Here is a 13,306-nt window from a genome sequence, read left to right as displayed (position 1 = left end):
AGCTACAGATGACTTAATTACTATCCCACTCCATTATCTCTCTGCTGAAAGTGGCATAAAAATCTAAGGGATGATAATACTGTTATGTACCAATTAGTGACTCAGTTTCTCTTTCCACAAATATGGTAAAATGTTCTGATTTTGGAGATGCCAGTGTTGGACTGGGGTGTACAAAGTTACAAATCACACAACACCAGGTTATAGTCCAACAGGTTAAATTGAAAGCATGAGCTTTCAGAGCACCGCTCTCATCAGGTGTTGTGTGATTTGTAATTTGGTAAAATGTTCAAATTCCTTAGTGAAAAGAAACAGTCAAGCTGCCTTTCCAAACAAGAAAAGCATTGATTATTTATTATAACCCTTCATGAATAGCTGAAACTTAGTGTGGATTAATGATGCCAAAAGTGTGAGCAGTAAAAATCAAACTGATTTGCATAGCAAAGAGAAACATTTTGTCTAAGTTTAGAGCAGTGGCACTTGGTTGATCAGTCAAACAGCTCAGGTACAAATCCAGAAAAGTAATTTTTATTCAAGGTAGAATGGAAGAAATATTTAAATACTTCAAATGTACACTCAGCCTCCAAACATTTGTCTTTTTGGTCCTGAATCAATCTCATACTCATTTCTTTGGATTAGTGACATTAGTTGCCATACTCTTCCTCACTCCCAATTTTGCCTCTGATTTCAGTATTCACTGCCACTATGGTTTTCAGTTGTGTAATGTTATATTCTCCTCCCCCGCTGCCCCACCTTAGTGACTCCCAGGATAATGTGGGAATCAACATTGATGGCTTGTTATTACCTAGCACTTGCGATGCCAATACTAATTTCATGTATAACTTATCCTGAAATGACAAATCATGAAGGATGGATTTCATGAAATTCTTTGCCCTTTATTGAAAATGCACCTGTTTATTTTTTAATAGCTGAATGAAAAACAAGTTGTTTCAGGTAGATAAGGTTCAACATATCAAACTGAGCATTATTTTGAAGTTGATGACACACTTAGATGTTTAAAGTAAACTAGTTTTCTTTGCTTCACATTTATTAAAAACAATAAGATTTCTATACATACAGTACAAGCAAATCAAAAGCCTGCAAAAAATGCAGGTACCAATAAAAAAAACAAATGTCATGCTTCTCTGCGCCTTGCCCAAACCTTGTCACAAACCAGTATTTTTGACTGGTAGAACAAAGAATAACTAAATCACACTTTGATTGCTAAAACAGTAATTGTGTTCAGAATTCATGATCCAGATGTGTTACTACTCCCAGCTCGTTGATTAATACTAAGAAGCAGATGTTTTGGAAGACAGTCCCATATATTGGCCAACATTTCTTTATAGTGGATCACTGCCTCTAGACAAAGTCTGAGGGATGAAAATAATACAAAAATCAATTGAAAACTATAGAAATTATTCTCCATACTAAAGTTTTTTTTGTAAGTTTTATTTCAATCTTACATTAACTTCATCCCACAATGTAACAATTCAATCAGCACTCTGAAAAAACATAGCAAATAATTCATAAAAGTTTAACATATAATATAAAGGATCCATATGACTGCCAGGTAGTTTTCTATTTTACTAAAAAGATGCAGGGAATTGTGTTTGGGTGGAATGGGATGTTGAAGTTGACCAATATTCCTTCACACAATGTGCAGCAGCACCACTATAACATATATTGTATACAGTGTGATGCCAGCAATGATCTCTGTGGAAAGTAACAAGTCACCAACCAGTTTAATAAAAACCCGTTATTCCCACTTGATGTTTCCTGCCCATGAGCCAATTCTCCATTCATGCTAATATACCACCTGCAATGTGATGGGCTCTTATCTTATTACAAACTTTTGTGAGCTCCCTTTTTTAACCCCTTCCTAAAGTCCAGATACAACACATTTATCCCCACTCTTTAGACTCTGGTTGAGACTTCCTCAAAATTCCAATAAGATATGAGTTCCCTTTCACGAAGCCAGGCAGGGACTGCTTGATTAGATTATGATTTCCAAAATGCACTACCTCAATAATTGATTCCAAAAGTAAGCTTTGCATGGTCAGGAAGGAGATATCACACCAAGAGTATACAGCTCAGGGATTCTGGAGGCAGCATGGGAATAGGTTTGGTAAACATTTCTTCTCCTCCTCCATTTTAAAAGTTTAACATTCAGTAGTCTAGTGGAAAGGTTAATAAGGTAGCTGACTGAGGGATAGTGATCAATCACCTGAAACCTAATTACAGCTTTAACAGGTGTTAATTACTATTGAATCTTAACTAAGTGAGAGTGATCTCAGCTCACCTCAGCCCTATTTAAGAAAGGGGCTGTTCAGTAAACTTTCCATTGTAACTAAGGAGCCATCATGTCTGGAGTGAGACAGCTTGCGTGAGTATGTATTTTGGAGGCAATGTGGGAATTCAGTGTGGGGGAAAGAGGTTTTAGCTTTTTTTTAAAGTTCATATTTTTTAAGAGAATAAATTGAAGCCCACGATTGGGGGCTCAGCGCAAAACAGTAATATCACAGGAAAAACGAAGTTCACTGGTTGGTAATTGCTGCTAATTTGACTATATTATAGGTCACTTTCAGAATGTAACCTGTAAATATTTCTATTCAAACAAAAACTAGGAGGAAATTTTTAAAAACAAATTAAGAACTAAGTAATAAAAACAGCAGTAGGGCCAGATGATTTTTTTTTTTTGTACCTGCATGATATAAGATCTGGTTGGACCCCATTGTGGTTCATAGATGTTCCTATAGATGTGGTCACTATTTGATTGAGGACCTCCATCTCAGTTCACGAGTTGGAGTCTGAGCTTTGAACCCTGCGACACAGAAGTCAGGGTGAAAGAGTTTCCTGAAACAGTGTTTCAGGAGGCAGTTACACCCTTGAATTCAGTTAGTGGTCAGGGACAGGACGATATGACTACCAGCAAAGCAGGTAGAGAGATCCAGGAGGTAGTGAAGCAGCTCTAACTTTTGAGTTTGTCTAACAAGTTTGAGATTCTTGCTCCTTGTGTGGATGAGATTGGGGGCTGGAGGAAGGATGAGAAAACTGACCATAGCACAGGGAGCCAAAAAAGAGTGGAGAAAAAAGTGAAACATTTTTCTATTTGAGGTTAGTATAGTCAGGAGAATAGACACTGTTCTCTGGGGCCAGGACAGAGAGTCTCAAAAGATAGTGTTGCCTAGGTTCAGGCTCTCCCTGAAACTTGGAGTGGAAGGGGCAAGATCCAGTTTGCATAGTCCACATAGGTACTAGTGATATATGCAGAAACAGGAAAGAGGTTCTACTGAGGGAATATGAGCAGCTAGACGCTAAATGAAAAAGCAGCACTAAAATGGTAATAATCTCCAGATTACTACCTGAGCCATGAAGAAATTAGCACAGGGTTAACAGGGTTAAAGAGGTAAACCTGTGACTCAAAGATTGGTGTGGGAGAAACAGGATCAAATTATTGGGACATTGGCATCAGTAGGATGAACAATTGGATTGGGTCTACCTATATCACACTGGGTCCAGAGTCCTGATAAATCTCATAACTAGGGCTTTATGCTAAATAGTGGGGAGTGAGAGTGGGTTCAGTTGCATGGAAAAGTATAAATCAAAGAAAGAAGAAAGTAGAATTGCTAGGGATGGGGTTAATTATTACCAGAAAATAAAAAGAAGGGACAGTCTGTGAATGCCATTTTGTACCGAAGGAATCACAAAGTGTAGAAAACTCAAAGGATTTGTACCTTAATACACTAAGCATTTGGAATAAGGCAGACAAACTGATGGCACACTTTGAGGTAAATACAAAGGAGATGAGTGCTTGGTGTCATGGTTCAATGATAATCATCTTTCAATGTTGGCAAAACAAAAGAACTGATCATTGACTTCTGGAAGAAACAGGAGGTCATACTCCTATCTACATCAACAGAGCTGAGGTGGAGAAGTTTGAGCACGTCTAATTTCTAGGAGTGACAATAATTGACAATCTGTCCTGGACCTCCCATGTAGATGCGACGGTCAATAAAACACATGCTGCTGCTTTTTCAGGTGGCTTAACAAAGTTGGCATGTCCATAAGCACCCTCACCAGCTTTTACAGATGCACCATAGAAAGCATTCTATGGTGCTTAGTGGTCTGGTATGGCAACTGCTCTGCCCAATGGAAAGTTGTGTGCACAGCCCAGACCATCACGGAAGCCAACTGCCCCCCCCCCCTCCCTCCATGGACTCCATTTACACTTCCAGTTGCCGCAGAAAGGCTGCTGACATCATGAAAGATTGCTCCCACCCCAGTAATGCTCTCTTCCAAACACTTCGGTCAGGTAGGCAGAAGCTACAGAAGCTTGAACACATGCACCCAATATGTTCAAGAGCAGCTTCTTCCCTGCTGTTATTTGACTGCTGAATGGACCTATCTAATTTCAAATAATGTTGATTTTGCTTTGTGCACCTCCTGTGCAATCGGAACTTCATGCCTTGCTCTGTCCGAGCACCCTATGATCAGTATGTCCTTGTTTGCTATGATCTGCCTGTACTGCTCACAAAACAAAGCTTGGGTACGTGACTACAAAAAAATTAAAACTGGGAACTTGACATTATGGAGAAATGCGAGGGATAGACAGACAATGGGGAGCACTTAAGAAATGAAACAAGGACATTGAGAGGTTCTAGAGACTTGGATGATGCATTTGGGCAGAGGTGAAAAACAGCAAGAAAAAATAAGTCATTGGTAGGAGTACTGTACAGACCCCCAAACAGTAGTAATTTTGTGGGAAAGGCTATAAATCAACAAGTAATAGGGTATAAAAGAATAGAGTAATAATTTATAGGTGGCTTTAATCTTATGTTGAAATTAATCAAATTGGAAAGGGTAACTGAATTCATTGTTGTAGAGTGTATTAGGGATAGATTCATGGAGACAGCCAGACAGCAGGATAGCGTGGATCTGGAGATGGTAATGAGGAGTGTTTAGAAAAGGACCTCAGAAAAAGATCCCCCAGGTCGGAAACAACTGTTTAACTTAAATAAAGGAATTACAGTGAAACAAGAATAGTTAGGTCAAGTGAACTGAGTGGATAGATTAGTAGGAATGACTGTAAGCAAGCAGTAGCAGACATTTAAGGAGACAATTAATGACTCTCAGCAAAAATATATCCCTGCAAGGAGGATATTCAAAACGAGGGATAAACCAACCATGGCTATTCAGCAAATTGAGAATATTAAGTTGAAAGGAAAAACCCATATGGAGACCAAAATCAGTGAGAGCCCCAAAGATAAATGCAGCATTCAGCAAAGGAGAACTAAAAAGCTAAAGACAGAAAATAAACTACAAGCATAAACTTGCAAGGAATTTGAAAACTGACAATAAGAGCTTCTTTAAATATATGAAAAGGAAGACAAGCGAACATAGGCATCTTAGAAAATGAATCTGGGAGATGGTCTAGGGAACAAGGAAACAGCAGGAGTAAACATGATTTGCATCAGTCTTTATGGTGGACTATACTTCAAACATTTCATTAACACTAAAACAAAAGGTGAGGAACTCAGTACCAAAGAAATAGTATTAAGAGAAACTAATGGTGTTAAAGGCAGATAAGTTCCTGGCTCTTATGGCTTACATCCCAGGATCCTAAAAGTGGTAGTTACAGACTCAGTGGATGAATTGGTTGTAATTTTCCAAAAATCGTTGGAATCTGGAGAAGTCAATTATAATGTTAGTAATTTTTCATCAAAAGATCTAACTGGGATCAATTTATTTTGCTTCCTTTTTACTCAGGTAATGCTGATATGGACACATTTACATTTCAGTGCTGCTAAAAATAATAATAGGAACAAAGCTACTTTTTAAGTTACCCGTTCATGTTTCAGCTTCAAACTGGAAAGCAACAGTTCTTGCATTTTACCAGAGCAACCTCTAAGATAGGTTACTAATTAGTGCTGAAATCAAAGAGAGAGATCCTTGTAGCCATTTTAACTCCAGTGTGGTCTGGACTTTAATTCATATGAAAAAAAAAAGAGACTCAAAGATGAATACTAGTGTTCTAATTCACTATACATGGCAACTGTTTATGAACAAAATCATGGCCTTACCTGACAAGTGACTTTGGCTGGACAGAGAAGATAAGGATGTCATTACTATGGGCCTGCAGAAAAGTAACAGAAATTTAGATATAGAAGACAGAATTCTGAAATAATTTAAACTACATGGATAGTAAAGGAAGCATTTATGACAAATTGTAACAATCCTAATATCACTTGTTTAAATTTCCAAATAAGACTAAAAGGTTTGCAAGACTACCTACGAGGTCCATATCATTTTTTTTAAAAGAACCGAATAATCCACTAAGTGACCTGCTGCACATTTTTAAAAAATGCAGAGACCATTCCTTCTCAAGACCACTGATGCCAATAATTTTGAATAATTTTCAACTTAAATATTAATTATAAAGTACTCAGATTCTCTATTACATTTAGCTTGACCTGCACTGGGAAAAAAAAAATTGCAGATAGTCATATAACCTAACCTGCTTTACACATGGAGTCTTAAAAAACTGGCAAAGGACTAGTGTGACAGTATATCTGGACAGTAGTTTGATACCAGTTAGTACTGCCAGAATATTTGTATGTGGAACAATTTGTACTGGAAATAAAAACAAACTTTGTTGTATCCAATGGTGCTGAAATAGATTGCTACTTGCAAGAGTGAATTAGTTGAAGTTCTGTCGGAACTGGAGTAGGCCATTCAGTCTATTTAGCCTGAGCACTTTCTTGTACTCAATGCTCAGGCTGTTTATGTACTATTTCTAGCATTCTGGCAGAGTCTCACGAGGAGAGAAGAACAGGTGCCAGAATAAATCCCTCAACCACTTCCTTCAATCTAATGCAATCTTACACTAATTTTGTGAACCATGATTGATTCACCTTTCCCTTTTAGGTGACTGTGCCTTGAAGGAAACATAAAGGGAGAATTCAACCTTGCTCTGGGGTTCTGGGAATTAAAAGAATGTTATAAATTTGTTATACACCTTGTAATATTTCTTTAAACACTGGTTTCCCCTCAGCCCTTGCCTGTCTACTGTCAAATCCTTTTATTTATCTTCCCAATAGATGCCAGCCAGCTTTCCATTCATACTCATCCAGTTTTTATTGCTCAAACTTTAACACCCTATTTTCATTCATACACCATGTAATATTATATCATGGTCTCTAATTCCCAGAGCCCCTTTATAACAAGGTTGAATTATCCCTTTAATATTACACAATACCAAATGCAAACTAGCCCAGTTGGCTTTTCATTATACTGGACCCAAAACCCATTTTGTACACTCCAGAAATTCATTGTCCAGAACATAAGTGCTGACCTGTTAATCCAATCTATGCAAATTGAAGTTGCTCATTATTATTGTCTTGCTCACTCCTTTTACTAATGTTTCCCCTGAATCAGCGATCCCTCTCAAGGTTGAATTCAAGATGGGGGTGGAGTAAGTGGTCTGAGCCCAGGGATCATCTGCTCCCGTCAGCTTTTTTTCCCCCCTCTATTTGCTTTTGCTCTTTTACTTTTTGTCTCCCCCTTTTTTTTTCTCTTTTTTTAAGCTTGTAGAGGAGAGAACGAAAGAGGCAGCCTCCGGCGGCAGCAGCAAAAATGCTAGGACGTGCCGAACTCCAGTGCAGAGTCTTGCGGGGAGCAAAGAACAGGTGCCAGAATAAATCCCTCAACCATGACTGGCAGGGTAAGCTGTGGCCCAGGAACCTGGAGGAGGAGAAAAGCATTCTCAGCCTGGCACGGCTTATCCCCAGTGTGATGGTCTCCTTCATCTTCAACTTCCAGGTACTCCAGCAGCCTGGCAGGTGAGTTTGGCCCACCATGATGGTCATCTTCAGCAGGGGCTTCTGGCTCAACATTCCAGCGGCCCAGCTGGGTGGTCTCGTCCTGGCTGCATCTTCAGGTTTTTTTTTAAAAATCTGTATTGCCTCAAGCCCAGGAGCCATGAACTAAACTGATGAACTTTTGTCTTTATTTTACTTTAATTTCATTATTAAATATGACTTCTGTCATTAGAGGTGCCACTGTGGGGTAAATTGTAAATGTTTTCACTGTATTTTTAATGTAAAAGTACATGTGACAATAAATTTGTATTCTGAGTTCCCAATCTACCGACAATCATTCCAAACAGCACCATTTTCCCACAAAATTTCCCTGCAAGGATGTCAGCTCTGGTCCTGCCAAAATGCAACTTGTTCATCCTGGGATAAGTATCATCTGCCCTAGAACTGGTACCAATACCTCAAATTTGATACCCTTCCTGCACTAATTTTTCAGCCACATGTTCAATTGCTTAATTCTGTCTCTGTGCTCACGTGCACATGGGACTGGTAGTAATTGTGAGATAACTGCTTTTCAATCTTCCTCGTTCTCTGAAATTGGCTTTCAGGACCTCCTCTCCTTTCCTAACTTGAATTATGACCTTTGGCTGTTTATGCCTTCAGGACATTCTTCTGGTGGAAGAGAGTGATGTGGAAGTCTTGATCCTGGCACCAGGGAAACAACATACTATCATGTTTGGAGCTGCAAAAAAATACCGTGCAAGGACTGTAACAAACACTACATTGGACAAACAGGCAGAAAACTAGCCACCAGGACACATGAGCATCAACTAGCCACAAAACGACATGACCCTCTCTCACTAGTATCCCTACATACTACTAGGAAGGACACCACTTCGACTGGGACAACACAACCATCCTAGGACAAGCCAAACAGAGACTTGCACGAGATTTCCGAGAAGCATGGCATTCCAACCGGAATTCAATCAACAAACACATTGACTTGGACCTCATTTACCACCCCCCTGAGAAAAAACAGGAAATGACATCACCAACCAAAAGAAACCCAAACATTAATTAGAAAGCAGGAATCATCAGCAGTGCTTCATCGGGAGGCTTACTGAAGAGGTTACCTAGTATGGTGATGAAACATCTGAAAATGAATCTTCCAGTTTAGTGAGCAAACCTACATCCAAAACTGGGTATAATGGCATTGAGATAGAGGATAATCCACAATCACATTGAACAGTAGAGCAGACTTGAAGGACTGGATGGCCTGCTCCTGTTCTTCGTTTCTATGCTTCTAGAAGCACTATTCTTCCATTATTATTCTTCCTCAGCTCCTGTACAGCTGTTTTGTCCCTGTGCCACTGACTTGGCTCTGACTATATTATTCTGAGGAACCAAAATTCCTACTAGTATAAGACCATAAGGCTACTTATTATGGGTAAAGTAACTTGCTACTCACTCACTAGCAATATCTTCTGCTGCATTGAAGCAGAAACCAAGTTCTGGGCAGTGAAGTTAAACAAATGAGTATGGAGATTTTTTTTTTTAAAATTCCTTAACACTTCATTTTACTCATTTACCATGAAATCGCAGAACGGTCATGGCATAGGAGGGGGCCATGTGGCCGATTATATTTGCATCTGTTCTATTACTCGGTGCCAATCACCTGCCTTTCCTCCGTTCCTGCACAACATTTCCATCCAAATAAATATTAGATGCTAAAACCTACACAGAGGCTCTATATTCATACTTTTCATGGCTACAGTGCAGGAACATAGTGAAATAATTTAACAAATTAATTAATTAGCTACTCTCTTGTACAGAGCTGAAAACGTGTTGCTGGATTTTCAGCTCTGATCTCCAGCATCTGCAGTCCTCACTTTCTCCTACTCTCTTGTACAGATGTTTAACCTGTCTAAAGCTGAAGGAAACTTATTGTAATTTTTAGCCCAGTAAAATATTAGTAACAGATTATGCTTTTATAAAGATATGGGAACTTCATAACTCACTATAATGCATTTTTAATTTCAGAAGACTAATTTTTTTTTTGAAAAATTCACTTACATGTGAATATCATTTAAATTGTGAAGATGCAAATAAGAAGTTTGGTTTTAAATAGATTTGAGTTGTGTCCTCCAAAAACTTACATTCTGATGTGGAGCTGCAGGGCTCCATGAGGGTAAAAAAGAGTTATTGTATTCTGGATGTTGTATATTCTGGGATGCCAATCACTGGCAGCTTATGGTTAGGGGTGGTTACTATCAACAATAAGGTCTCAATGAGAAGAAGCTCTTGTCTTGAACAGGATGCAGTTTATTGCATGATAGGGATCAGGTACAAGTTACTTCAGTAAAAAACTTGGTGATTCAGACGACTGGAAGAACTAGGATATAGGTTTCCAGTCAACAAGATCCTAAGATGCTCTGTGTCATCACTGCTCGTGCCCACGTGGCATCAACATGGGTGAAGCTTAGTGCAGTCTCCAAAGTTAGTCCTTGCAGAACCATTATATTACACAACCATGACTTTTGCTGAACTTATACCTCAATACGCTCACTCAGCAAATGGTATTTAATCATTGGAACTTAAAAGAATGGGAGGAAACCTCATTGAAACATTAAAAGAAAGTCTTAGGGGACTTAAGGACAGATGCGGAATGATGGTTTCCCTTGTGGGAGAGTCTAGGACTCGAGGGTGTAACCTCATAAGGGGTTACACATTTAATACACTGAAGGAGAAATTTCTTCTCTCAGATGGTAGTGAATCTGGAATTCTTGACCACAGAAAGCTGTTGAGGCTCAGTAATTAAGTTTATTCAAGACTGAGATAGACTATTTTTTAAAATTAGTAAAAATCAAGAATTAAGGGAAATGGAAGAAAAGCAGAGTTGAGGATAATCAGATCAGCTATGATCTCCTAGAATGGAGGAAGACTCAAATGGGTTAAGTGCCCAACACTACTTGTGTCTTATTGTCTTAACGAGAATAGCAGAGCATTGTTTAACATACTGCAAAAAAAGGACACTTACAGCTTGTTGATGAGCCAGTAAGTTGTTAGCACATCCACCAAAAACAATCACTTCTGCTTCGTCGCTTGTACAAGCAGAGTGCCAAAGCCTGAAGATAATTAAAGTAGCATAACATTATTCAGTTCTTTGTGAAAAAATGTTACTCAATCAGTAATGTTGCTTAAAAGAATTATGGACCAACCACAAGCTATATTTTACTTTCACTATCACAGGAAGCAATAAACATCATCTCCCAATGTTTGGATAAGGCGCTTTTAAAGTTACAGAAAGAAAAGTCCTTATATGACACTTAGCAAAAATTCTCAACAGGTTGAAGCAGTTAGACAGTACAGGATCTATCCTTCAAAAAAAAAATACCCAGTATATCTAAGTACTACGTGAATCCTGTACCTCCTTTGCTAATAGGGCATTGCTATTGTTAATAACCATTTTATTCAGTTTCCAAGATGTGAGAAAGAGGGTAGGTGAAGAGATCGTAGATTGATTTCCTCTCATCAGGAAGACCACAAATATGCTAAACCATTAGCTATATTAGCCATTAACCAATAAGCAATTAGACTGGTTGGTTTCAATCCAGGGACATCAATCCCTCGTGATAGCAGACCACACCACAGATTTGAGGTTGCTGAAGATTTAGGGAGAAAGCCAAGGCAATACACTTATAAGAAAAAAATCCTTCAATGACAAATGTAATTTAATAGAGAGAGCTTCATTTGTTTTGAAGTAAATTTAATATTAAAAATTTCTGCAGAAGTAACAAATGTCATTCAATAAACAACTTGGCTTGATTGATCCTGTGATACATTGTAAACCGTAACCCAATTGCAGGGTGCCACCTTGAAAAGATCTCATTTCCACCATACTCAGGAAATTTCTAGCCAAACCCATAACCATCTTTGGGAAAGTCACAAGAGGGTAGGATTCCAACCTAACATCAACATCTGGGACTGTCATAGAGATGTACAGCATGGAAACAGACCCTTCAGTCCAACCCGTCCATGCCGACCAGATATCCCAACCCAATCTAGTCCCACCTGCCACCGCCCGGCCCATATCCATCCAAACCCTTCCTATTCATATACCCATCCAAATGCCTCTTAAATGTTGCAATTGTACCAGCCTCCACCACATCCTCTGGCAGCTCATTCCATACACGTACCACCCTCTGTGTGAAAAAGTTGCCCCTTAGGTCTTTTATATATTTCCCCTCTCACCCTAAACCTATGCCATCTAGTTCTGGACTCCCAGACCCAAGGGAAAAGACTTTGCCTATTTATCCTATCCAAGCCCCTCATAATTTTGTAAACCTCTATAAGGTCACCCCTCAGCCTCCGATGTTCCAGGGAAAACAGCCCCAGCCTGTTCAGCCTCAGGCTGTAGCTCAGATCCTCCAACCCTGGCAACATCCTTGTAAATCTTCTCTGAACCCTTTCAAGTTTCACAACATCTTTCCGATAGGAAGGAGACCAGAATTGCACGCAATATTCCAACAGTGGCCTAACCAATGTCCTGTACAGCCGCAACATGACCTCCCAACTCCTGTACTCAATACCCTGACCAATAAAGGAAGGCATATCAAATGCCACCTTCACTACCCTATCTACCTGCGACTCCACTTTCAAGACTGCACTCCAAGGTGTCTTTGTTCAGCAACACTTCCTAGTACCTTACCATTAAATGTATAAGTCCTGCTAAGATTTGCTTTCCCAAAGGGCAGCACCTCGCATTTATCTGAATTAAACTCCATCTGCCACTTCTCAGCCCATTGACCCATCTGGTCCAGATGCTGTTCTAATCTGAGGTAATCCTTTTCGCTGTCCACTTCACCTCCAATTTTGGTGTCATCTGCAAACTTACTAACTGTACCTCTTATGCTCGCATCCAAATCATTTATGTAAATGACAAAAAGTAGAGGGCCCAGCACCGATCCTTGTGGCACTCCACTGGTCACAGGCCTCCAGTCTGAAAAACAACCCTCCACCACCACCCTCTGTCTTCTACCTTTGAGCCAGTTCGGTATCCAAATGGCTAGTTCTTCCTGTATTCCATGAGATCTAATCTTGCTAATCAGTCTCCCATGGGTAACCTTGTCGAACGCCTTTCTGAAGTCCATATAGATCACATCTAATGCTCTGCCCTAATCAATCTTTTTTGTTACTTCATCAAAAAACTCAATCAAGTTTGTGAGACATGATTTCCCACGCACAAAGCCATGTTGACTATCCCGAATCAGTCCTTGCCTTTCCAAATACATGTACATCCTGTCCCTCAGGATTCCATCCAACAACTTGCCCACCACCGAGGTCAGGCTCACTGGCCTATAGTTCCCTGGCTTGTCCTTACCACCGTTCTTAAACAGTGGCACCACGTTTGCCAACTTCCAGTCTTCCGGCACCTCACCTGTGACTATCGATGATACAAATATCCCAGCAAGAGGCCCAGCAATCACTTCCCT

General features: G+C 39.5%; 1 protein-coding gene across 4 annotated transcripts in view; it reads right to left on the bottom strand.

Moving 5' to 3' along the window:
- Positions 1-13,306, bottom strand: part of LOC122553505 (kelch domain-containing protein 2-like) — an 81,335-nt gene that overhangs the window by 34,263 nt on the left and 33,766 nt on the right. For 3 of the 4 annotated variants that reach the window (XM_043697364.1, XM_043697362.1, XM_043697361.1), the window contains exons 12-14: positions 10,852-10,939; positions 6,081-6,133; positions 869-1,370 (exon numbers count right to left, since the gene is read on the bottom strand). In XM_043697364.1, coding sequence (XP_043553299.1) covers positions 1,247-1,370; positions 6,081-6,133; positions 10,852-10,939 — 265 coding nt within the window. In that variant the 3' untranslated portion in view covers positions 869-1,246. Of the gene's footprint in view, positions 1-868; positions 1,371-6,080; positions 6,134-10,851; positions 10,940-13,306 lie in introns of those variants that run through there. The other variant, XM_043697365.1, reaches the window with a different exon arrangement.

The sequence above is a fragment of the Chiloscyllium plagiosum genome, chromosome 10 (genome assembly GCF_004010195.1).
Source record: "Chiloscyllium plagiosum isolate BGI_BamShark_2017 chromosome 10, ASM401019v2, whole genome shotgun sequence".
Classification (NCBI taxonomy): domain Eukaryota; kingdom Metazoa; phylum Chordata; class Chondrichthyes; order Orectolobiformes; family Hemiscylliidae; genus Chiloscyllium; species Chiloscyllium plagiosum.
This window is presented reverse-complemented; position numbering and strand designations above follow the sequence as displayed.